Below are 26,391 nucleotides of genomic sequence, written 5' to 3'. Positions count from 1 at the left end.
GTAAGAGGCTTGCAATGATTTTTTTGGAAGAGGAGAAAGAAAAAGTATTTCACTGGAGAAAGAAAAAAAAAACATTTGAAAGGAGGAAAGGAAGGAAAATGGAGGAAGAATACACTGTAAGAGAGAAAAGGCTAATGCTAATGTAGCTACAATGAAAAAAATAATGGTTTAAGGTCATAATAATTTGTATACATGCCGTGATTTAGAAATGGTATTCCCTAATTTAATGCTCCCACTAAAAGGAAAACCACAAGTTCCTGCTTTCCCCCAGCACCTTCAGTGAGAGACAAAAAAGTCAAGAGATCCCAAGCTGAGATACAAACAACTTACTGAAAACAGCAATGAGGTAAAAAACCAAACAGTAACAGCAACAATATTGACAATAAAAGCGCAAAAGAAGGTGATTTACTTCCAAACAATACTCACCAATGGACCTACCCAGTGCCACCTGATCCCTGAGACAAAGAACAAAATGGCAGCAGACACTCCCTGTGCCAGCCTTTTCTTCCTGATGGTAATCCACCCCTGCCACCCTTCTTGGAAGTGAGAATCCCTTACTCCTGTCTCTGGTAGTGACATATAGAATACCAAACTAGACATGTTCACATGGCTTCAGGCTCCACGCCCTTAGCTACTGGGAAAACAAGTCTGATTATTTTAATGTGAACAAAAAGAAACAGCAATTTTTAAACTCTGACTTGAAACTATACTCACAACTTGTTATTCTCTACTCAGTAATAAGTGCTGCGTCATGTTGAATCCTATGGTCATTATTTACAGGTAAACTGAACACCCTTGACCACAGAGACTTACTGAAGTGTGGAAATCAACAGATCATTCATTAGACAAAGCACGAAAAATTCAACAGATACTGTGAGATTCTATGTTTCTGAAAAAGTTCTTATCTAAATCAGAACATATTTTAATATAATTTTGAAATATGTGTATTTAAAAACTTTCTGGTTTAATAAAGTATTTTTTATTGTGAAGCCTGTTCAGTTTTGAAACAAATCCCCAAGTAATAGGTTCTGTCATTTGGGGATTTCATAACAGATTGAAATGTACAGATCTTAGTAAGCTTACTTAAAATGTGTAGGAAATGGAGTGTGAGAATATAGTTGGTTATTTAGGAAGCTTTTTGCACGGGTAGAACATGTCTGTAGAAGAACAGAAAGCCCCAAATCTAGTGCTGCTGCATGTTGTTAAAAATGTGGGCTTGCTTGCCTTGTTTACATTAGGTAAGTCTTTCTGTCTGCTAAATGAGAAAGGGATGAAATAATTTTCAGTGTTTACTATGGCAAGAAAGAGCAGAAATTAGACCTGTCGGATTTTCTACTGCGTGCCTATCAATCCAGTGGCGCCATTCCTAAGGAACTGGTTTTAGCCAAGGAAAGGTTTCGTAATGTTTGTGTCTGCAGTTTGTATCCTGAGGTTTACCACATACTGCAGTGTCATCCTTTACAGACTGAACTGTGCTGAAGTGACAAGGACACATTCATGACCATGCATATTCAGAAGTGGTACGTAACTTAGAGAGGGTAACTTATTTAGCTGGGGGTTTTTTTGCTGTTTTTCTGCTGTCTCAGAGTAAGCAAAGGTTTTTTCCTATAGCTTTTTAAATTTGAATGTCTGCATAATTCATTGAATTTCTGTTTTCATCAGGACATGATTAACTCTCAAAATAAAAGAAGAGAGAAAATCCTGTGGTCAGTCATCATTACAAGAAAACCTAAATCAAATTACTGAAGTGCTTACAGAGCAATCCAATCAAGAATGCTAACACTTGGCATTTCAGAACACGTCAGTAAGATATTCAAACCTAAAGGAATTGTGAATAGAAAAATGCAGGAGATATTTGGCATGACCCCTTTCATGTACAAAGCACAGTTTGTCTTGCAAACACCTGTGCTGACAGGCAATATGAATTACATATACTTTTGTTTACTTATGTTTAGCTACCTTTCTTAGAACTACCCCTTACATTTCTGAGGAAAATAGTGACCATGTAGCCATCCCGAGGGTTTGCTCAAAATGTGATGGAATTTTTTAAATTTTATATAGTCTGCTACAGCATTTGCAATATATTACTTACATTACATATATATATATATATATATATATATATATATATATATATATATATATATATATTTAACTTATTAAATACATTTAATCATCTTTACTTTTTGTTTGAAGGTTACCACCAATACAATTCTAGCCAAAGATTAGCATCTTTGTAGTTTTCTTTAGCCCTTGCCTTTCTTTTCCAAATCCCCATATTATTTTTAGTGGTTTATGTAGTAGTATATTTTTATTCTTAGGAGAAGAAGAGTAACAAAAGGACAATGTTCCATGCATGAAAATCTTAAACTTTCATGCATTCTCTACTGCCTAAATTGCATAATGCACTATGTTCAGATGAAAAGGGAAATTTTTTACGTCTCTTTGGTTATATATCAAATACTGCATGATAGTACAAATGCCACCTTCCTTTTTTTTTCTTTAAAGACCTAGTAGACCACAGTTCACATTATAGACATTCTACAGGGAATTGAAATCTTAATTTTACAATAATTGATATTAGAACTGCCTGAATCAAACACAAATGCTATAGCACAGAAAAAGAGAAATACATATAAATCACTGAGAGGGAGGTAGAGGGAAAGCCAGTTATTCCAGGAACAGGAACCCACAGAGCAGAGTAAGAATTTAGAAATTAAAAACAACCCAAGAATCAAAAGCTAACTCTTCAGTAGGCTGGAAAAATGCAAGGAGCTGCCTGACATTGTATGAAGGTTTCAGTTTGCTTCGGATGGCTGTAAAGCTTTCAGAATACTTGGCAGATTCAGGAAAAAAAAAAAAGAAACCAAGAAAAAACCCCAACAAATGCAATAGTTTTTTTTTTTTTAGTCCAGCTAAGGAAGTTGTATTGCTTGAGGTCAGTGGATACATAATTGTTTTGGAATTTTTCTAGAGGGTAATTTTGAATTTTCTCTTACATAGCAGTTATAGGTATTTAGTACATCTTAATTTAAAGGTGTGCCTTTGTTTCTTCTTATTAATATTGATTAACAAAACTTTTGATTAACAAAACCTTTGTTTTCCAGTCCCTCAGAGCTAAATCTATGTTTTTACATGCCAGATCCATAAACAAGTTGATGATCTCTTATGACATCATGAATGTATTTTCAAAATGAAATAAAAAGCAATTAATGCAGATCAGCTTTTCTGTTTCTATACTGTGTTTACTCTTTGATCTGTTGTTTAAATGCTTCCTTTCCAATTTGTTCACATCAATCTTTACTCACCTTCATGTCAGGCCCAATTACTGGCTTATCTGTCCACTTTTTAAAAGTTCTAATTCTTTCTCTGGTTGGTGCTTCCTCAACTCAGTTACTTAGTAGCCTTTCCATGACTGCCTCACGAACTGCTGCGCTCTTAAAACACGGGCAATTAACTTTCACAAAAGCTGCAAACTTTCCACTTTCTCTGTGATCCATACTTCTCCTTTACTGCTCTTGAGTCACTTCCATTGTCACTATGGGATGTTTGGGAAATACTATAATCCACTGTAACTTCACGTAATTTACAGAGTGGGAAGAAGAACAAAGGCACATTTTTGGCTGAATTATCAAAAATCCCTGATATAAAAATATATTTTAAAAAGATTAAAAGAGAAAAAAATAGGGAGTTGTCCTTAGATGCTCTCATATTGGGTAAAACATCACATAACTAAGCTATCATTAATAAATAAGCAGTTTTTATTTGCAAGTTTCACAATACTGTAAGGCCATGTATTCAATCCAATTTCAAGTAGTAGAGTCATGACTATTTCAAATGCTACACAAAAATAAATATTATTCTAATAAGTTTCTTTCATTACGATTGTCTATAAAAATACTATATATTTTCTTTGGCTACTCATAAAATTATACAAGACTTTCTGCAAAAGGTCTGCAACTACTATCACTAGAGTAATTAGTTCAAATGTAAGCAACTACAGTGACTACCTTCTGCAATAAAACTGTTCATTAACAGAAGATGCTAGACAAATCTCAACTTTCCTCACTATTCCATATAGAATACTGCAAAGTATATTAAATAGCAGCTTCTAAAGAAAAGTGTTTTATCCTGCAATGTAGTTTGGGATGTATTGCACTTGACAATGAATAAAAACCAAAGGTTTTGATAAATCTTTAATGTGCTAAGAAGTAAAGGTCATCTAAAGAAATATAGTCAACTTTTAATCTTTTAGTAAGAATTTGTGCTTTTTTTGGTAAGAATGCAGTGTTCACTACTCGTGAAAAAAATTATTTTGATAAAATATTTAGCAAAAATAGCCAATGACTCGAAAAAGCAACATCTTCTTTTAATATTTAATGTTAAAAGGCTCTTTACAGATACAGAGGTAGAACTTTTAATAACATTTAACACTTCAAAACCTTTCAGCATCTAGAAAAGAAATGTAAACTGTAATAGTAGACAGTAACTGGAGGATTCCCTCTATGGAATTTCATGCTAAAACTGCTCTGTGACTGAAAAATAGCTTAGAAAATACCTTCAAAGCCTAAATAGCATGAACAGTATGTAAGAAATTATGCACTCCCTTTCTCTTCGCGCCTCCATCTCTGCCTGAATGAATATTTTCCTGATGGCATCACCACAGTTCCTCTGTTCTTCATTTACCCCAGAGTCATTGCTCAGTGTCCCCTTCTCACCGCCAACGCTTCATCCCTCCTGACCTACCAGCACTCAGTATTTCAAGGACACAGCAGTTCTCAGAGATTATTCTTGAGAAAAGTGCTCCTTTAATGAGATTTTCTTTTTACTCAGAAAAGACATTAACGGAGAAGGTCACAGGTGCTGTATATGAATGTTTGGATGTCAGATCTTTGTGGCCCACAGTCAATCACATTCAGCAGTGAGACAGGAGTGTAACTTTTTAAGTGCTTTTGCATGTGACATTCTGGGCAGTCCTTTAATATTTCATAACTTGATATCCCACCCCACTTTTTCCAAAATTTAATCATTTCTTAACATTTAGATTTTAAACTTTTATACAAAACAGGAAGTGTCACTTTTTAACTGGCCAAGGCATTAATATAGTCTGAACTTATCACAATTATCCAAACACTTCTCATATAATGTCTTCTGATTATTTTTTTTTTCCCTGGATCCATCATGGTCTGCTGACAAAGGATTCTGCAACTCAGTGGGCTTTGGGCTCTTTTTCAAGACCTAATGTGGTCTTCTCCAGAACTAGAAGAAAATCACATATAATTCCATTCCTGGCTGGTCCAAATCTTGAGCAACCTGAAATAAATTACCCTTGCCTTGAGCAAGAGGCAGGACCAGATAACTTCCAGAGGTCCCTACCAACCTGTATGAATTTAGACAGTCTATACAGGTTGTTAGACACATATGCTATTTGTCTGTATGTTCTCCGTGTTATGTCTATAAATAATGCATGTTTCAAGTACAGAAGAGACATAGTTAAGCCACCGATGGGCAAAATTGCTACATAAAAATACAATTCCTTTATCTACTAAATTTGTCTGAGAAACCCACAGCAAGGGGTGCATCAGCAGCCAGAAATGAAAGACATAAAAAAGAAGAAACTTTATTCCAGTTACTCAACAGCTGGTTTAAACTGCTGCTAATTTCATGGGTAACAATGAAGAGATGTTCTTTAAAAATAGTTTTACGACAAAACATTTTTTAACCACAGGGTTTGGAGAAATCAACAAAATTGAATTAGTGAGTTTTGGGATATATTTTGTTAGCTAGGAATAAATCCTACCCCTTCACACAGTTAAAATTCATCAGGTTGTGCTGAAGGCTAGCAACACAGAAGAAAGTCTTAATAGGACAGTACGTATGTAAGATGGATGCAGTGTTAGATTGCATCTTGCTCAATGCAAATATTCTGTGAAATAAATCACCAAGAAGGTGTTGTAAAAGTCAGGGTGTAATGATTGCCTTTTATACAGAGGCATCTAAGATTTAATATTTTGGGCGGGCGGGGATTTGTCTCCAAAGAGAGGCAGGAAGATGTATAAGAGCTAGCAATAGGCTTTTATTCTCTTACACTTGGCTGTGTACATCTTTTGTGAAAACACTAATGTTTTCAGTTGTTTTCATGCACACCCATTTAAACTAGAGCTCACCTCCAGGTTTGTTTTTTTCTTTTTAATATTATCTTTATGTTTTCTTCTGAATTTTCAGGGATGCAAACTCCTTGGACAATACTAGTTCTATAAATTTCTCCTGCTCTGTACCTGATACAGGGTTAAAACAGTGAAGAAAAATTTGAAGTTTTGACAACTCTAACTGCCTGCTGATCTTGGCTAAAACTGCTGGAAAATTCCAAAGGCTCACCACCAGCAGAGAATACATCTTGCCAGGACAAGATTTCAAATCCTGTGATAATTGGATCTAATGATTCCATATGCAGTGAGATAATTACAATCAGATGTAGGGTTTCCCTTCTTCACAGGAATCCAAAATGCAGGGCTTTACAGATGCACCTATTTCACAGCATTGCTTGTTTGTTTATTTAAAGTTGGATTTGTCAACACCTATATTTTTGTCACTTTCCAATACCAGGCATTTAGTTTACTCTTTGTGGGCTTACATAGCTATTTCCTTGGCAAGATATTTCCCCAAGTATTAATTACAATGTCGGTGAGCAGATAGGGTTATCTGCTTATTTATAAAGAGTATTTTCTTCTATAAAACAGTATTTAATTTGATTTCAGTCTGATGAATGCACTTTTTTTCTGCACAGCGATGTGATTTTCCTGTTGCTGTCACTGCTTGTAATATTTTTGGGCTGTCATCCCCATCTCCTTTTCAAGTGTTATTCATTGAGGAAAGGAGTATACTCATCTCACTCTTATCTCTCCAGCTCTATGCTTCTACCTACCTTGCTTCTGGCAATCAACACACAAAGTATATGAATCTAAACATCAGTGTTTCAATTTGGCACCTACCCACTTCTGTGGCAAAAATTGTTTCATCTATCTAGCTGAGATTTTGAGGGTTTTTTTAGCAAGCTATTATTTTTCTGATAGTATTTATGAGGTAATTTAACTTTTTTACTAAAACCTGTATAAACCACTTTTATTGGAGCATCCTCTATTCTTTCTTACCTACCACCCACTTCATTTTGGCATTTGTTTTTTGAGTAAGTGACTTTGCTTTATATACAGCCTCACATCCAGTGGTTTTCTGCTGAAGTATTCTGGGAGAAAAGGCATGTCAGAGTCTGTCCAAAACTGTGATTTTGCAATCTGTGTCTCTGCCTTTTAGGCTGAGACTTTCAAACAAACATCTTTCTGGGTGTGAGAAAAGAGCCCTCTCTAAAATTCACAAGGCGATACAGGAATTTAATTTTATCTTTAGTTTTGCTCAAACTGAACCCAAAGGCATTTCCAGTCACAAATGCAGCAAGATGAAAGCAAAACAAAAAGCAAAACAGACTGCAGAGACAGTCAACATTTCATCACTTGTTTTCTTTTCACACTTCTCAACACCAAGGAAAGGGACTACACATCAGTACCAATCAACACATATCAGAGCCAGGATTTTTTTCCCATAAGCATGCTTTTAATTTTATACTGATCTGCTTCATTATCAGCAGTCAACCTGTCCAACAATTCCAGGGTATAGCTGCACAATCCCCATTTTTTTCTGGTTGGGTGACCCAGAATCGAATGGTTACTTTCTTCCCTTTTCTGTATAATTTTTATCGCTGTTTATTCTACTGATATCTGTTCCTTAGTACAGGGGGATTTAATGGCAGTGTGCTGCAATGTAAACATGTAATTACCATGAACATTCCCCAACAGAAATGTGTCATCAGTCTGATGCAGCCTTTTAAGTCCCATTGCACAAAACAACTTCTTCTTTTGTAAGGAAGGAAATGGTGATGAATTTGAAATGTCATTCTATGCCTATTTTTCTGCTGAATTAACAGTTTCCTAAGAAACAGGTTTTCAGATATGTTTTCCCAGGAGCCAAAAGTTATTTTTAAAAATGTAACTGTGGTGAAGGACCATGTAGTTCATATTGTTTTATTCTCCCAACCTTATTGTTACAATTCTTAACACCAGAGGAATAATATCATCTGCACAACACAGAAAACATATTTTTAACCTAATTCTGAGTTCAGGCATTCTCTCAGAAAACAGATGGAATGGGTGCACTCACAAATGCAGTCAAAAAGGAATTCCTGCATTCCATGCCTGAGAATGAATGCAGGAACTACATAAGAACTCAGGATGTCTTGCCATCACAACTCAAAGTTAGAAATTAATGTATCCTTGAACATTATGCTCTCTATTCTAAAATTCTAAAATTATCCTTCTTGAGTATTCTCAGAGTACTGTTTCCCCTAATCATCAAACTGAGTAGTGAAAGAATAGGCATTAAAAAAAAAAATCATAAAACTGCCGAAGTAGATTAACTCTGTCCACTAGGGATGCTGTGATTTGAAACTTACGACAACTTTCCACAAGTTTTCTTAAAGACAATAAGTGGTGTATAATTAATTGGAAAGTTACTCAAAATTATGAGGGGTAAAAAAATCCCAAACAAACAGACTGTTGTGTGAAAAATAGCCAGAAGTAAAAAAACTAAAGAATTTCTACCTCAGTTCCAGTCAAAAGCATGTATTTTGTTCAGACAGCAAAACACTTCAACATTCTTTGTACTTTTTCTCCATTTCTGTTTGGAATGCAATTGAGACAGAAATATGTTGGGAACCACTATGAAGTATTAGTTATCTTCTTTGATGGAAAATAGGAATTAGCCTCAATTTTCACCTCTTTATTCCATCTACTTTATCTAAGAAGGTAGTTTGTGATGAATGAGGTGAGGTACACCAGCTATTCTTCAGTTACATTCTGCAAGTCGTCTGCAAAAAAACACAGAAAGCAGCATGCATATATATATATATATATATATATATATATATATATACATGTATATTTATAGCATTGAATTCTGATGAGATATAATTTGATGCAACCACAAGCTTTTGTTCTCAAATAAATATTCTCATAGCATAACAAATTAGAAGTTCCATGACTGTATGGAGAAAGGTATTATTCACTTACCATCAGGTATCTTGTCTCTATCAAACAGCTTCAAGCTAACAATTTCAGTCCTATGAATTCTGGAAAAAATAGTAAACTCCTTCCTAAATGTTATGCTTTTTGGCAAATATAAATACTATTAACTCTTTAGCAATGTTAAAAAATGTCACTTCAGTTTTCAGTTATTTATCAGATAGCTTTATAGCTGCTTCTTACGAAACACAATTCTCTCTTCTGAAAACAAAATTCATGCTGATTGCAGTTGCAGAGAACATAACTAGAGAACTGTCCACAAGTTCAAAATGCAACTCACATTATATTCCATTTGAAATACTATTACTTCAGAGCTGATTACAGGGCTCAGTACATGAATAAAGGAATTTGAAATCTGACCACAAGTGTTCTGAGCTGATGTATTCTTTTCAGCAGAGTTTGTGAAAAAAAGTCATGTGGTTGGATATTAATTACATATATCTCTTTTAAAATCTTCTTTCTGCCATAAATAGGAGAACCTAGATAGTGCATTACCATTTGTTTTTTATTAGAACATTTTGGTTTTACCATTCAGCTGCTGTGACAATCCAAGAAGCTGACAGAAGTTGCAGTTAGTGTGTATTACACATTGTTTATTTTGGATAGAACTAGTCAAAATAATTCATACAATTCATTATTATTTATGTTACTGAACAGCTAGAAAGCGCAGATCTTGAGTGAGGATACTTCAGTGTGGGGAGAGGAGAGGAGAGGAGAGGAGAGGAGAGGAGAGGAGAGGAGAGGAGAGGAGAGGAGAGGAGAGGAGAGGAGAGGAGAGGAGAGGAGAGGAGAGGAGAGGAGAGGAGAGGAGAGGAGAGGAGAGGAGAGGAGAGGAGAGGAGAGGAGAGGAGAGCCTGTGCTCCGCAGTGCTTGTTGGGGGGTGCCGGGCAGCAGGGGGTGGCCCCGTAAGTGGGGTTCTGTGCGTCCCCAGGCCTCGGGGGGCGGTTGGAGGGACCCCCTGTAATCAGGCGGGTGTCCCTGGCCCCACTCTTTCAGAGGCGTGGGGCCTGGAGTCATGGGGCCTGGCGTGTGCCCTCCCTGTCATCGGGGCTGGGCTGGCGGCCCCTCGGGCCCCTCGGCTTTAGGCCGTGAGCTGGACTGCCTGACTGTAGAGTCAGGTTCCTGTGCCTTGGGGAAAGGCTGAGCTCTGTGGCTCGCTGGGTGTGGACCGGCCTGTAAGCAGGCTGGGGGTCTGGGAGCCTTTGTGCTCCCTTCAGCTGGCAGCCTGTGTGGGGCACCCGCCCCTTTAGTGGGGAGCACCCCGCAAGTGGAGAGAAGGAGCCTTGGGGAGCAGAGCCGCCCCGTAAGTGGGGGCCAGTGCTCTGGACACTTCACAGTCCAGGCAGCGGCCTGAGCCCCCTGTAAGCAGGGCTGAAGCCTCTGGGCTGCTGCTTTGCGTGCCCAGCTTCATTTGCCCAGAGGGCCCAGCTCCCAGCATGGCCTGGAACTGCACTGGACGTCGCGATGGTGAGTCAAGCTGAAGTTGGAGGCTTTTGGGCAGCTGGGGGGCTGTGAGGGTGGTGGCATGAGGATCTGGCTGTGGGGCTGTTGGGTGGCTGTTCCCTTTGGCAGCTGGAGCTCCTCAGGCCTGATTATGTCCTCGCTGACATTTGCAGAAGCCGTGGGCCAGCGAGGCAAGAGCGAGCTGCAGGAGCGGCCTCTTCGGGCTCAGGAGTGGAACGGCGAGGCAAGAGCGAGCTTCAGCATTGGTGGCTTCGAGCTCAGGAATGGAGCAGCAAGGTAAGAGCAGCAGCTTGGAGCTGAAGTGTGAGGCTTTTGGGCAGTCAAAAGGATCTGTGGGGCTGTCGAGTGGCAGTTCCCTGCAGGCACCAAGTCTGGAGCTTCTCAGGCCTATGTGTGTCGTCATCCATTGGCAGAAGCCGTGGGACAACAAGGCAAGAGCGGCAGCGTCTTCGAGCTCAAGTGTGGAAGGGCGAGGCAAGAGCGAGCTCGGAGCTGAAGAGGGACACGAGGGGCCCTCTGGGCAAAGGGCTTTTCCAGGCCAGGGCACCTTCAGGGTGCCGCAGCTGGCTTTGCACTGGGTGACCTCCCTGTGTGCAGGGCTGGTCTTTGCTGTGCTTGGGCCTTTTGCCATTGTGCTGCCCGGAGAGAGGGGCAACCCCGTAAAGGAAGGTGAGAGCCCCTGTCTCTGCACCAGAGCAGGGAAACAGAACTCTTCCGGCCCCCAGCCCAGCTACCCTGTGAGCAGGGCAGGGCTTTTCCCCAGCCCGGGCAGCTTTCTGCCTGCTGCTGGCCCCTGGCCAGCGTGACCCCCTGTACTCAGGGTGTGTCACAGCCTGTGTCCCTGTGCCAGGCCTGAAGCGCTTCAGCGCGTCGAGGCCCCTTTGGCCTAGAGTAAATTGGCTGCACAGAACTGTCTCCCCCCTCCCCTGTCTTCCACTTGGTTGGTGTGAGTGAGGAAGTGTGTTTGTGCTTTAGCCCCCCCCCACCCCACCTTTAGAAACAGAGGAGTGTAGCTTGGACTTCCCAGGAGGGACAGAGGAGCTCTGTGCAGCCACAGGCAGGTGCCCAAAATGCACAGGTGGAGAAAGCGTCCAGCCTCACCCCTGCTTTCTGAGGACGGCACGAAGCCGCTCAGGGGCAGCGTGGGCAGCACAAGCCGCCTGTAGCCAGGGCCAGGGCGTGTGCCTATGCTGCCGGTGGTGCTGGTGAGCTGCCAGCGTGCGGGCCCTGTACTCAGGGCACGTGTCAGGACCTTGGCAGCACCCTTTGTCCCCAGGAGCAGCCCCGCCCCGGTCCCTGTAAGCAGGGCTGGGGAGGCTCCTTTAGCCAGGCGACAGGAACGAGCGCTCCCGGGCCCTTGCCAGGGGGCAGCTTGCAGAAGGGCTGTGCCGCAGGGCACAGTGCCGCTTTTGGCACTGCTTCACCTCTCAGAATCCAGTCCACAAACACAACTGAGCTCCAACAGATAGAGTATAAAAACATATTGCACTGTTCATGGAGCAGCAACCATGATTATAATGATCCTAAATGTAGTCTGTGATGCTCAGTCAATAACTACTGGTTGGTCATGTGCACCTTCCTGAAGCTTAGGCTTCTTTGCTTTTAAGTTAGGACTACAGCTGGGCCGTTTATGTTCCTGTGATTTCTTCAGCCCTGAATCTTGGACAGCCTTTGATCCAGCCTGGGCATTTTCTCTGCTTCCTTTTGAATTTGAAGATTGAGATGGTTTGACCTGAAAGATTTAAGAGTTCAATTAAAATTCTAACATTGCTTTCCTTTTTTTTTCATGTTCCCACACAAGAGAGAAGATATTTATGAGGTTATGATATTTATGATGTACATGCATACACATATACATGCATGTATACATGTGCTCCATCACATTTCAAACACTTCTGGATGTTGAATCTTGAAATTCTGTGGTAGGAGACTGGCAAGTGCCTACAATTAGAATATTGTTGATATTCTCCCATTTCACTGACCATAAAAGCTAAGATCAATGTTCAATGCCTTTAAAAATGAAATAACAATGTCAAAATATTGCCAGGAACTTATCGAAATGAAAAGGGTGTGTTAGGTTAAGCATAGAGACTATACTGGGGTTTTTTCTGCATTTTTGTTTCTGACATTGTTTGGAAAGTGTGTTGTTTGCACTAGTAACTGAAATGCAATTTGAGGAGGATAGAATGACTGCATTACTACAAAACCTGTTTTGAGCAGATACCAAATGATTAAATTAAGCTCTAATGGAGAAGATACCTATATGGCAAATCAGAACAGATGTAAATACCTTGGAACCACTTTTGCTGTTTGTTATCCCCTCCATGGTGATGACGTGTCCCTCGTTTTTCAGCAGCCGGGCTTTGGGTCCCACCTTCAGGTAGGATATTGTGGCAAAGGCTGTGAAGCTGAAATCCTCCCTGCATGGATGAAATCACTGTTACAGGGGAAGGCTGGAGATGGAAGCCAGAATATGCAAGGGGAAAAAAATCACAGAATCATTAAGGTGAGAAAAGACCTCCAAAATCATCAAGTCCAACCAGCAACCCAGCACTGTCACTAAACCATGTCCTCAGGTGCCACATCCACATGTGTGAACAGACCCAGGAATGGTGACTCCACCATTGCCCTTCTCAACAGCTCTTTCCATAAGGACAGAGACACATTAACCCTTCTGATGGATGTTCCAGAGAGCAGCCTCATTCTGCTCTATCTATTCAAGTCAGGTGACTTAGAGCTACTCCAATACAGTCAACAATTACTTAACATAATTCAGTTTGTGGACCTTGACACACACAAAACCACTCAGATGCACACTTGGCAATCTCCTAAAACACATGGAAGAAAATAAGATTTAGCAAAAAATATGTAAGTCATCAGCTCATCCTATTAATAATATTAAAAAAGCTGTACAGAGAGATGCAAAGAAAAATTAAGTCAAAATAAAGGAATTAGATATTTGTAGATATTCTTAAACTTAGAAATTATATGAGAAGACACAACACATAGCACATGGACTTCTTACAAAGGCAGCACTGGTATTAGTTCCACTATGCTTTCTTAAAATTTCTGAGTACCACCTCCCACATTAGCCAGTCTTTCCTGACTTAGACATCGTGTGCACAACTCCATCTGCTCTCCTTATGCATGGAATGTGAAGGAGAGCTGTATGAACTGCAGACTTCTCCAAAATTAATCCTGCTGCAGATTTAAACATTCTACTTGAATACAGAAGACCCTCAGCTTTTTAAAATTGCACGAGATGCACCATTTCAGCTGTTCCTCTGACTTTAGAAATGGAAATATAGCAATGCGTGAAGGGTTTTTAAGAATAAATTTTATGCATCTGAAATGAAAACAAGAGTACAGAATGTATCCATTAATGTTATACAGAAGTAACAAGAGAGCAAGGAAAATGACTACTAAATGTTAAAAAACCAAAACAAACAAAATAGTTATCTTACGTACTTCAGATACTGCTGCAGCAGAAAATAAGCAATAATTCTCTCCAGCTCCTCTCGAGGGTGCTTGGGTGGAGTAACTTCAGGCACCCTGAATTTGGACACACCTTTCCCAGACCAGGCATCGATTAATTTTAGTGGGGTGAGTTTCTCATTCATGCTGTCAGCTTGCTCAAGGATCTTTATTAGATCCCTGCAGTATCCTGTTACATCCAGCTTTTCACATGCTGCGAGTAAAAGTGAAGGAGCATTTAAACAGAAATGTAGTTACACATATTGTTACATGTAGCTATAAATACATATCTTTGTGCTATATAATAGCAAGGCTTTTTTTGTTTTGCTTTTAAACTAGCTTGGTAACAGTAGGCCACCAAAAACTGATATTCATAACAAACTCTGCACCTTAAAAACAGTCAGTAATACAAGCATAAGTCACAAAATTTGTTCAGAGTTTTTCTACACCAGGTATTTGTTTAAATCACCTTTTCCCATGTTCCCTGTCCTTTACCTACCATTCTCTCTGCAGCAGTTATCACACATTCTGTTGCAGTTGGCAGAATCCCACACTTCATCAAAGTGGTGGGCTATGAGCACCCGGCGACACCTGAGGAGCAGAGAGCAGACAGGGGCTGTGGATCCCAGGTGGGTTTGTCACACCTGCCTTATACAGCATGAAATGGCAAAAAAGGTCCTAGGGACAGCTCAGATCTCAGAACAAGCACAAAGAATTATCAGAGGAAAAATCAGAGAACAAATGCAGCAACACCAGTATTCCCTATCAGCTATGCCAATACTGGTGTAGCCAGTTTGGTTGAAGCACAAGAGTACAATCTGCAGCTTCAAGAGAATGAAAAATGGTAAGAATATGAACTCATGGTTACACTGAGGCCACAAAAGGCTTTACTGGGTTGCACCAGTTTTGGTCACAGATACACATTTTCCATGAATATTCCAAATATCACAGTGAAGCAGGTGAAGCAGCACACACACCTGGATTCCTATGTGGCCATTAAACACTGTAGCTCAGAGCCAAAACCACAAAACTTCAATATTTCCTCTGACTGGGGTCTGAAATCCAGTGTTTGTTGACAGATACTTCACCTCAACACAACCACTTCCAGAATTGTATCCTGAAGCTGGCAAGCTTGCTCCTGTTTTTGTGGGTGGTTTTGTTTGGTGATGGGTTCATTTTGGTTTTCAGGTTTTTAATTTTGTTTTGGTTTTTTTTTTTCCAAACGCCCCCTAAAACCCCCCTAAAAAATTAGCCCATTTAAAAACTAAGCAACCAAGCCACCACAGTAACTTACTTGCTCATATTTTGGCAATAAGATACCATATCATACAGCTTCTCTTGGCCAACATTTTCCATCACCACCATTGAGCTGATTCTGAATATATCTCCAAACCCATAATACAAAATGCAGTCAGCTTTTTGGTCATCTCTACCTGCAATGCATTAAAATGAACAGGTAATTACAATCTCAACCAATTGCCCCTCAAGTTCTTTGATAAACTCTTCTCCACATAGACTCATATCTGTCTTTAAAAAAGTAATGAGATTAACATGATCAGAGAATCCCAAAACACTGCAAAATGTTTTTGGGGGTGGAGTTTGGCCATAACAAGTATTTAATACTGCTAAACATTGATCAATCCTTAGAATTCCCTGCTCCAGACTCCCCATCCTACTTGTATTTCTGAAATTCATACAAGGATTAAACAATCTAGAAGCAATCTGTGCAAATCACACATCCCAGATACTGTACAAAATAAAAAAATTAAAATTGTATATCAAATCTGTGTCATGTTATCCTGGTAAGCCACAGATTTGATAGAAAATCAGGTATTTAAAAAGATGCTAGATAGCCAGTTATTCTTTGTTACACTGCAGTAGAGGCCTGGTCATGAATTCAGTTTATATTTAAAGCCTCTTTACGGAGGCAGTTTCATTACACCCTTTGAAAACTGTCTCAAAGGCAAGAGACTTTGCACAACTGCCTGGAAAACTGAAGGACAGTTTTGCTGGTGTCATGGATGTCAATGGCAACTTGGCAAAAGCCACTTCCTGCAGTACCTGCACGTCCACTCTCTTGGTAGTAGTTTTCCATGGACTTGCTCATAGAGTGATGGATTACAAACCTCACATCAGGTTTATCAATTCCCATGCCAAAAGCAACAGTTGCCACTACCACCTGTGAAAAAGAAAAGGATTGAGAAATCATCAAGCTACCAAATCACAATTTGTTTAAATAAGACATAAGTCCATGTAAAGTATTTACTTAACCTGGATTTGATTTGTTGCCCATCCTTTATGCACTTTGGTTTTATATTTAGGATCCATGTTTGCATGGTAAGTCCCTGCCTTGATTCCCAGTTTCTGTAAACTCACAGTAACTTGCTCAGAATCCTTCTGAGAAAAGCAGTAAACAATTCCTGCACAAAAGTGAAAGAGGCCTCATTTTAATGCCCTAAAAAGGCCAAACATTCCCCAGTAGTTACAAACAATTGTGAAAGTTTTATTAGCTTATGAAATAAATAATTAAAAAGCATTTTACAGTTTTTGTGCCTATTTAGTCCATAGTATTGGTATTTATGAAGGAAAATTCACTTATCAGCTTGGACCTGAAGGCTAAAGAGGAAATACAGGTGCCAATCCATAGAATCATGGAAGCATTCTGTAAATGCTCAAGGAGGACAATGTTTATTAAAGCTTTTTAAAGGGGCTATGCCTTATGACATCTATGGCATCTCACCTGAGGTTTCAGTTCAATCTGCCTTTTGTCATTAGTCAGGCTGGGCTAAGTCAGGGATCACACACAAAGCCATGTGATTTTGAATCATTTTAGCACAATTTGTGCTCAGGGAGCTGGCTCCTCCCAGCCACATAGCTCCAAGCAGAGACAGGGACAGACTGCTGCTCCAGAACCTGGGTTCTGCTGCCTTGGCAAGATGTCTCTTTATTTCCACTACAGAGTTTACTGACTGCACAAATTCAACTTCTACAGTTCTGCTTTTATCTGCAATTCACCCCATAACTGGGCACTGAGTAACAAATGATTCTTCTGATTAAATATGAAAGAACATGTTATAGATTGCAAGTGACACATGCATAGCAAACAATGGGTGATTTAAGAACACAGAGATCACCTTTTCTGAGCCTTGCATTTACAATCTTAAACCTTCCTATTATTACCTAAGTAACCATTGTTCTATAGACATCAACATTCCAGTTTAATACTTCAGAGGACACAAGTAAACTGTAAAGACATTTAAACACTAATGAATGAAGAAATTATTCAAGGTATGGATCTTACTACATTTCATTTATTCTAATTCTGCCTTCATCATACATTAAACATCCAGAATTTCTCTACATGCTTCAAGATCATTTGAAAACATCCCAACCTCCTTGCAGTGATGAAGGTTAAGAAGATAATGTGTCTTTTGAGACATTTTTTACCTGACAGTCCTTTGTACCTTCCATTAATGGTCTTAACTATGTCCTCTATGAAATCTTCATTATTTGAAGGCTTATGCCGAACCTCAAAAATACATTAAGCACATGTCAGAGTTCAAGTGGGCAAACAGTCTGCCAAACAACTTTATTTTACTTTCCCCAGTATAATAAACACAACTATTTCAACCTTTTAAAAAGAATTACCATATTCTTTTTATGAACAGTCAGATTACAACTCAAAAGTCCATTGAAAAATAAACCCCAAGACAAAGCTGCAAGCTTTCCCCACCAAGAACAATAAACAAACCCGTGGCCAAAGTGAAAATACAGCACAACAGAATAATTCACAACCTTTCTGCCATCATAAGACATATTTTCCAACAGGTTGAAGCAGTCTGAGCCTGCTGCCTGCCCCTCTCCCTGCAGGAGACAGCACAACAGCACAAACCAGGTAGCAAGACCTACCTCATAGTAAAGGTTGGGCCTGTTGAAGGAAGCAGTAAAGGTAATGCACTTCTGAACGTGCAAAATGCTCTGAGCATCCTTTAAAACATGATTGGTAGCTGTTGCTGTCAATCCAATCAAGGGAGTATTGGGAAACTGTCTTTTCAGGATACCAAGAGACTTGTAGTCTAAGCAAGAAAAACGGGAGAGAAAAAGATTTCTCATGCCACAAACGCAAACTTAAAAAAGGCATTCTTGTAGACATTATTTAATGGGGTAATACTGCAATAAATGTTATTACTGCAAATCTACTACAGAACTAATTTATACATCCAAAGGAAATAGCAAGCAGGTTGCACTTGGCAAAACATATGTCTTCTAATTGAGTTTTAAAGACTCTATCACAGAATCATTTGGGTTGGAAGACACCTTAAAGACAATCTTGTTCCAACCCCCTGCCATAAGAAGGGAGATTTTTCACTATCCCAGGTTGCTCAGAGCCCCATCCAACCTGGCCTTGGACACCCCCAGGGATGAGGCATCCAGAACTTCTCTGGACGGCCTGTGCCAGTGCCTCACCACCCCCACAGTTCTTCCTAATACCCAATCTAATCCTACCCTCAGTTTGAAGCCATTCCCCTTTGTCCTGTCACTCCAAGCTCTTGTAAAAATTCCCTCTCCAGTTTCCTTTGAGGCTCTCTCCAGGTACTGAAAGGCTGCAATTATCAGCCACAATTCAGACGGCAAAAATGAATGGAAGTAGAAATTCTTCAAAACTTAGAAAAATAGGTGTGGCATTGTATTAACGAACATTCAGGTTATTTTGCAGGTTTGTTTTTAAAAAGAGCTTTTGAGTAAACAGAGCTTTTCTAATAAACAAGCAATGTGGAATTTGGATACATAGAGCAGAGTGTAACAAGAAAAAAATTTAAAGGTTCAGTACTGACAATCACCTGCTGCCTTTGAACAGAAGTGCAGCCAGAGGTACACATCCAAATTCCACACTGCCTGTTGAACCAGCCTGGCTCTTGGCTCAGGCACCACTTCTTAGCAAAACTGCTAAGAGTGACTTTACAGTTAATATTGCTTCAAATCAGGTTTTCTTTCATAGACAAAGAAACAGCAAGTGACAATATTGTACAGTCTCCAAGAGAGGAAAAAGACTGCAGCACACTTTCTTTCCCTGTAAGCAAAGAGAATTTGCTTCCACTTGCTTTAGAGATGATTAAAATATATCTCGTTAATTTACAAAATGCTGTACCTCTTTCATCAGAAGGGCCAGGGAGTGGTGTACAGAATGACACTTTCATATAGCAGATTAAAGTAACTATAATCCATATTAAAGATGCCATAAGAAAGCTTTGATTTTATAAAGCCCCAATTAAAAAAAGCAGAATAAGTAATTTTTCAGAATACTGACAGCAAAATCTACGTTGAAATCATCATTTGCATGACCTTAACTCCTGCATGATTTGTAAATTAAAGTCCTTGAGCTAAGACAGGTACATGTCATATATTAAGAATTCACTTGACACAGGAAGGAAGCATCTGGCCTTATTTCAGGCCCAACTCATGACTGCCTGCCTGCTGCCTGAGCAGCCCTGCAGAGGGATTTCTGAGCAGCATACCAGGCCTGAAGTCATGGCCCCACTGACTGCAGCAGTGCACCTCATCCACGGCAATGCGAGCCAGGCACCCAGCCTGGTAAGCCTTCTCCAGCTTGGACATGAACATTTTGCTCTTTGCAATCTTCTCTGGGGTCACATAAATGAGCTTCAGCTGGGAATTCTTCTTCAGCATTTCTGTGTGCACCCACTTCACGTGTTCCTGTTCAAAAAAACCAGACAGCAGTAACAAACTGGGAGAACACACTGGGGTGCTTAGTGCTAAAGCTCTTAGGAGGTGATGAGCAACTCATAAGGTGTAATTAACAGAGACTGATAAAGTGTTCCACAGCACTGACCACTATGAGCCTTTGTAGAAGATCACTGCATATGAAATGATTGTTTTAGTACTTAGAAAATCTGTGCTGGAACTTTGAAGAAGCAAAGTGTTGAATATGTCTTTGCTCCATTGGGTGGTATCAATATTTCCCAATAAATTGTGATGTAACAAACATCCCTGTGATACTAAAAGTGTAAAATAATTCCTTGCACATTAGAGTAGTTTTTATTACTGAGTTTTCAGAGCTCTCTGCATCAAAGAAGGCTTCTAGTCTGGCACATTGGATCAAGCCAGACACTTATCAAATCCAGTGTCATGTGCAAGTTAATGATCACAGCCTCCTGCTAGTCAGGAAATTAACTGTAAAAAGGCAACTGTCTAGTAAGAGACTGGGAAATGAGTTGCTTCTGGGCCTCTGGATCAAACAGCTCACCACCCTATAGTAAGAGATAAATAATTATATGTATAAGCCTGCACTGCTCAACATGGTAAAAGAAGACAAAAATCACCAACTACAAGTCTAGAAACGCAGTAAAAATCTACAACTCGCATCAGCCAAAGGCACTTCACACCCTCTAAACAGCCCCAAGAAATCTATTTATTCCACACATGGTGCTGGTTCCCATGTGTTGTTGTCACTAAAACATGAACACAAGATATTTAACCACCTTTCCCACATCACAGCACACTCCTGGCCAGATACTGTTGCTAGAACAGCATGAGCTGATAAATCTGCCTCATCCATTCAATATTCACAAGTAACTACACAGAGGGGAGACACCAGCACATTCACCACAAAACACAGAACTTATACACACCTTGCTGCTTGAGGCATTTAACAAAGCTGCAGAGATACCAAGCTGTTCCAAAACCATGAGCTGATCTTCCATGAGAGATATCAAAGGACATATCACCAGTGTGAAACCTGTAACAATCAACCATTGTGCAGTTCAGATGTCACAAATATCTCCTCTTAATTCTTTATACTGATGCATCAGCCCTGCTCTGAAGAAACTGCCAAATGTAAGCTCAAGCTTCATACACAGCAGGGGATTCCCCTCCCAGACAGCTGACAAGTGAGTGCCAGATCACACAGGGGTAATTCTTATTAAATGCCCACAACACACACCTCCTCTTAGGGTCTAGAGCACAAACACAACTTAGCTCTAACAGATAAGAGTATGAAAATATACAAAAAAAAAAGCTGCATATCTGTGTCATGAGGTGCTGATTTGCCACAGAACTGAGCAGTGACAGGGAGTGGTAAATTTGGCCTTTGTAAATAAGTCAACTTCCAATGCAACTGAAAGAGTTATTAAAAATAAACTGATCAAACAAAACCCACACCAAATAATGTTCGTTCTCCAAACAACTGTAAAAGGGAGAAAATAAATCTATTTCTTTATATTATGTCCTTTTTTTTCCCCTTACATACCATCAGAACAGACAGCTGGTAACTGGTAACAAAGGCTCTTCCCACCACCTGTGGGCATGACAAGGAATATATCCTTCCCTGCCATTGCAGCATTTACTGTTTCAAGCTGCAGTGATCTAAACTTCTGGAGTTTAAATTTGCTCTGCAGTGCAGTTTTTATCTTCTCATACCATGGAAAATCTGTTAAGGGAAAAAAAAAAAACTCAACAAACACATTCCATAAGCAAATTAAAACATTCAATATGTAAATGATCCCTTCTTCTTACAACTGAATCTAGCAGTGCCACAATTTTAGATCTGGGAAAGTGTTTAAGGATTCATAATGGCAGAAAAAGCTCCACACAACCTGAGTCTGGATACACCATATTCTAGAGTGGACCTTTGAAAACTCAAATTGTAAACACAATTCAACTCCAGGCCAAAGCTCTCATTGCACATGAATGTGAACTAATGTGAAAAACTGAAAACAGATGAACTTCAGCGTGCTAATGATCATGTTAACTCATCAGTCCAAAATAACTAGAAATTACAATCCCACCCTGAAAATAAATCCAGCCACTGAGCCCTACAGTAGTTACTCAAATGCTTCCCTCATACAAATGCAGCAATTACAAATAGCATAAAGAAGGAGGGATATCATTTTTCCATATATTCCATCAATAATAAGCATTTATTTAAAAAAATAAAGAGAGGGAAAAGTTGTTTAATCTTCCCCAAAATCACCACCCCAACATGCTTATAATAGGTTTTTCTTTACTTCAATAAAGACCTAAAGACTGCATTTTTAAAAGATGTAATACTGTAAAAACTTAAATTATGCCTCTTGATACATAATTTTGGTACTATTAAAACTAAAATGCAGAAGAACTGTGAGAGCTCCAGGTTACACCATGTGCCAGGCAAGAATTAATTCTGGAACTTGAGGTGACATTGAAGAGAAATTTACAAAGAGCACAGTTAAAATCTAAGGCTCTGTGAAGCCAAGAAAAGTCTCCCACTGGCCTCCATGTGCTTTAAACTGGGAACAAATTTAGTTGCTGCTCTTGCTTAACACACACACAGCATCTGACTGCAAAGACATTAATTTTCAAAGCACAGGAGGTGAGAATCAAGCATTGAGCTACACAAACCAAATGATTTGTTCAATAGCATAATTTGCAATGATAAAGTATCAATATTCTTACTATTCTTATATATGCATAATACTTCTCAAATACAAATAAATATGGAATCAACTACAAGAGTAATTTCATTTTTTAAAAAGCCAAGAAAGCTTATATATATGATAGATATAGGCATTTACAAATTGTAAATTAAATTTAAAAGGAGAAAAAAAATTCAAAATATCTAAGTCATACGTGGCAAGGCATAACATGGCCAAGAAGCAACAAGCATTCAGGACTTCAGTTAATGCCTAACTTGGAACACAGCAGCCCTCCCACCACCACGAGGCACTTGCCACTTGCACTAATTCTACAACAATAACGTATTCTAGGTTATTTTTGGCAGTCAGCACCTATCTAATTTGCATTAATTTGATAAGACAGTGAGGCCACATAACCCATCACAAACACTACCAATGTCCTACCCAATCAAGCAAGAGGAAACACAAAACCAGCAAAAACCAACTCTAAGTCCAAATTTGTCTTTATCACACCCTGACAAATTCCAAAGTAATTTGTTTTAGAACAGAAACAAGGAGAAGTATTGCAGTATAAGCATTTAGTATACAAGTATTGCAACAAAAATTTACTCTGGGATTCTAAGAGCAAATTAGATCAAACTGTGACTTTACAACAAGCAAAGAATTAAAGCAGTTGTAATAGGCCATTCTGACAGAACAGATAATTCTGCCCAGAACAACTCGATTAGTGGTTAGGAATGTCCAGTGAGACAAGTGCAAACATTACCCCATTACCCCGGCATGTCAGCCAGCTGATTAAAATTAAATAGGACAACATCATTATCCAAACAAAATTCTGTATAAGTGCATTTTCCCCTACTGGATTAGTTCACCTTTCTGTTAAAATATTAGACTTTGACTCTGCAAACCTTTTTTGTTCCATTCCTCAGCTGAGGTTTCAGTGTCTTTACTTCCACCTGCCTCCACGTCTCCTGAGGACTGTTTTATCAGATTCTTTACTCTCATCTTCTTCTGAAGGAGCTCCTGCTGCTTATCCACAAGCTCCTGGATCTGCATCTCCACTGCTTGCAGCTCATTCTCAATGGACACCAGCACCTCCTCCAGCACTGCAGGGAGAGACAAGGGGAAGGCACAATAGAGACCACAGCCATGTGCTGATGCAGCTTTTAATTGTGTTATTTGTACTCCAGCCAGTGATCAAGCTGTTAAGAAAGGCTTTATTTACATGTGAGAAGCAACATTGACCCCAAGAAGTTAAACTCCTCTGGAGTTGCAAACAGGGCCATTAGCAACAAGCAGCATTCATGCACCAAGATCTCCCTCCTCCACAGAACAAGAGGATGTGCTGAGCAGCAGGGTTTGCGTGGAAAGGGAAAATGTTTTATCCATCCTTCACATGTGAAAGAAGTGAAGCAAATGCTCCCCAAAAGCTTGGGTCACACAAGTGACTCTTTGGCAGGAATTGCCTCTTTCCATCCCAACATGCATGTGTGTGCATTGCAGATTGTGTTCTAGAATCCAGTCCCTGGAGTCTAAAAGAATAATTAACACACACACCTGCATGCCTAGCATGTACTCCAGAGCCAGGCCAGAAAAGCATCAGAAGGAATTACTTCCTCCCCCACACCCAGAAAACCCAAGAGATTTTGGCCCATCCACAGCAGATATGGTAATATGGTTATGGAAACAAAAATGTGTGATATGGAAAAAATATCTTCATTTCAAATAGCACAAAATGGTGACAAGTGTCTTCCTAAATGCCCACCGCTACTCAGCAGAAAACAGTTAAGAGCATCTTAAAATACGAAGCACATTTTTAAAATATTGAAAACCAAGTAATTTCCTTGACAAACTTGATTTTCATCCTACAATAGCTTGGGTTGGAAGGGACCTTAAAGCTCATCTCATGCCAGCTCCCCTGCCACTGGAGCAGGTTGCTCAGAGCCCCATCCAACCATGCCTTGAACTTCCAGGGATGGGGCATTTTGGTTTAGTTTCACCTAAGACATAAAAAGCTATCCAGCAAAAGAATTTTTTCTTCAAATCTTAAGTACAGTAGCACAGACCCACAAGCTCTTTTATACATACATTAAATTAATGTAAATAACATCAGGTGATTGTGTCTTGTTAGCTAAGAGACAGCAAAATGAACCTATGGAATATAAATCATGGATTACCTGCAACAGCTGTCATCTTTGGAGATTCAAGAATGTTATCTTTAGGAGACCTTATTTAACCAAGCAACTGTCACTGAAAAGAAAATGAAATAAATACATTTTAAAATATATAAGTAAACCTTCTCAACTTAGAACAAATTTTCTGCAGAAGATTCTTCATTCCCAGAGCTGTTGATGTAACAGTTTAAGCACTGGTTAATTTAATTTGCTCACTAGATGACAACTGCTGTTTCCCTCCTGCAAAATGGATAAACACAAACTCACAACTAATTCCCAAGGCCACAGCTCACCAGGCTTCTAAATGAACCCAAGTGAAGTTCAACCAAGTCATGCATTCCTTGCAAGAGGAATGCTCTAAGGCAGACCACTCACTCACCAAGTGCTCATTACCATTTTTGATCTTCTCAAAGCTTATTTTACAGAAAAGTCTGGACACATTATATTGTGCCCCTTAGAAAGGCAGCCACCATAACACCTACAGGATCTGGTAGGAGGAAATGAAAATGCTGTTTGGTTTAGAGAAGGGGATCAATTTTGAATAATCATCAGTGAAATGAACATGGAATTTAATTTATCGGGTCATTATTTGAACAACAGTTTTTGTCACATTGTACCTTAACAATACCAAACTCAAGAAATTGATATTTTCTGTTATTACAGCCTGAACTATTTCTTACATGGATGGAAGCAAAGTCCAGTGAAAGATGAAAGGGAATAAATTCAACATTACAATAAATACTTCGGGGAAAAAATTCCTCACTACCAGCTAATTCCACCTCAACAAGGATTTTCGCACTCCTATAAATGGAAGGGGAAATACATATTAATAACGATGTGTGAATAAAACACTTCCGCAGCACCCAGGGCCGGACCCAGACGCCTCTTAATCACCTCCAGGGGCGGCGACTCCACCAGCTCCTGGGCAACCTGCTGCAGTGCGGGAATATCCACAGGCGTACAGTGTGAACATTACACAAATACAGTGAGTGTATACAGTGCAATATTCCCTGCATCCCTCATCCTCACGCCAGCCGCGGGCACGGCGCTTGCCAGGCCTGAAGCACCTGTTCGGTGGGGCTGCGGGACGGGGCAGGACAGCCGGATGGACGGCAGGAAGGGAAGGCCCCGCTCGGCAGTGCAGGACGGGGCAGGACGGGGCAGGATGGATAGATGGATGGATGGAGGAAGGGAGTGAGGCCGCCACGGCGAGCAGGAGCAGCGCCTCGCAGCCGTGTCCTCCCGTGCGCTGGGCTCAGCCGTGGCTCCCACAGCTGTCCCGAGGGCTAGTGCCGGCCGCGCCCCGCATCCCTTACCTTTTATCCCTTACCTTTTATCCCTTATCTTCTATCCCTCATCCCCCTCGGCTCCCGCCCCGTGGCCCCGCTCCCACCTGCGCCGCGCGCGCCAGGGCCCGCCTCTTCCGCCGCCCGCCACTCCGCCAATCAGCGCCGGCCGCGGGCCGTGGGCGGGGCGGCGCTCCCGCGCGACAGTACAAGCCGGCGGGTGATTGACGGCCGGCGCGACCAATGGGCGGGCGGCTGTCGTGCGGCGGGGTGCGTGCTTCCGGAAGGCGTGGCCGGTACCGGTGCCGGTACCCCTGCCGCTCCCGCCCGCCCCGCTCCCCGCCAGGCGGGAATTGCCCGCAGGGATGCGGGAAGCTGCCCCAGCTCGGGGAGCCCCGGTGTCCCCGGCCCTTGGCGGCCCGGAGCTGCCGCCTGCCCGGTGAGAGCGGCT

General features: G+C 40.5%; 1 protein-coding gene across 2 annotated transcripts; it reads right to left on the bottom strand.

Annotated features, from left to right (window-relative positions):
• Window positions 1-12,061: 12,061 nt before the first annotated feature.
• On the bottom strand, window positions 12,062-26,057 carry RECQL (RecQ like helicase). 2 transcript variants are annotated; one of them, XM_063154946.1, is made up of 15 exons: window positions 25,985-26,057; window positions 24,658-24,730; window positions 23,389-23,586; window positions 21,337-21,516; window positions 20,720-20,826; window positions 19,586-19,784; window positions 17,979-18,145; window positions 17,517-17,598; window positions 16,341-16,489; window positions 16,131-16,248; window positions 15,364-15,502; window positions 14,569-14,660; window positions 14,064-14,283; window positions 12,886-13,015; window positions 12,062-12,327 (listed from the first exon to the last, which is right to left on the bottom strand). In XM_063154946.1, the coding sequence occupies exons 2-15, from the start codon at window positions 24,671-24,673 to the stop codon at window positions 12,139-12,141; spliced, it is 1,986 nt and encodes a 661-aa protein (XP_063011016.1). In that variant the 5' UTR covers window positions 24,674-24,730; window positions 25,985-26,057; the 3' UTR covers window positions 12,062-12,138. The 2 variants fall into 2 exon arrangements, with proteins under 2 accessions (XP_063011016.1, XP_063011017.1); XM_063154947.1 differs by having other exon boundaries at window positions 25,971-25,989.
• Window positions 26,058-26,391: the final 334 nt, after the last annotated feature.

This window comes from Melospiza melodia, chromosome 4 (assembly GCF_035770615.1).
Source record: "Melospiza melodia melodia isolate bMelMel2 chromosome 4, bMelMel2.pri, whole genome shotgun sequence".
Classification (NCBI taxonomy): Eukaryota; Metazoa; Chordata; class Aves; order Passeriformes; family Passerellidae; genus Melospiza; species Melospiza melodia.
This window is presented reverse-complemented; position numbering and strand designations above follow the sequence as displayed.

What these genes read in the sequence shown, in the direction of transcription:
- RECQL (XM_063154946.1), bottom strand. An exon ending in TGAGGAATGGAACAAAAAAG is followed by an intron (nt 21,517 to 23,388) that starts GTTTGCAGAGTC and finishes TTCCCTTAACAG; the next exon opens with ATTTTCCATGGTATGAGAAG. An exon ending in TAACTGCTGCAGAGAGAATG is followed by an intron (nt 14,284 to 14,568) that starts GTAGGTAAAGGA and finishes TTTTACTCGCAG; the next exon opens with CATGTGAAAAGCTGGATGTA.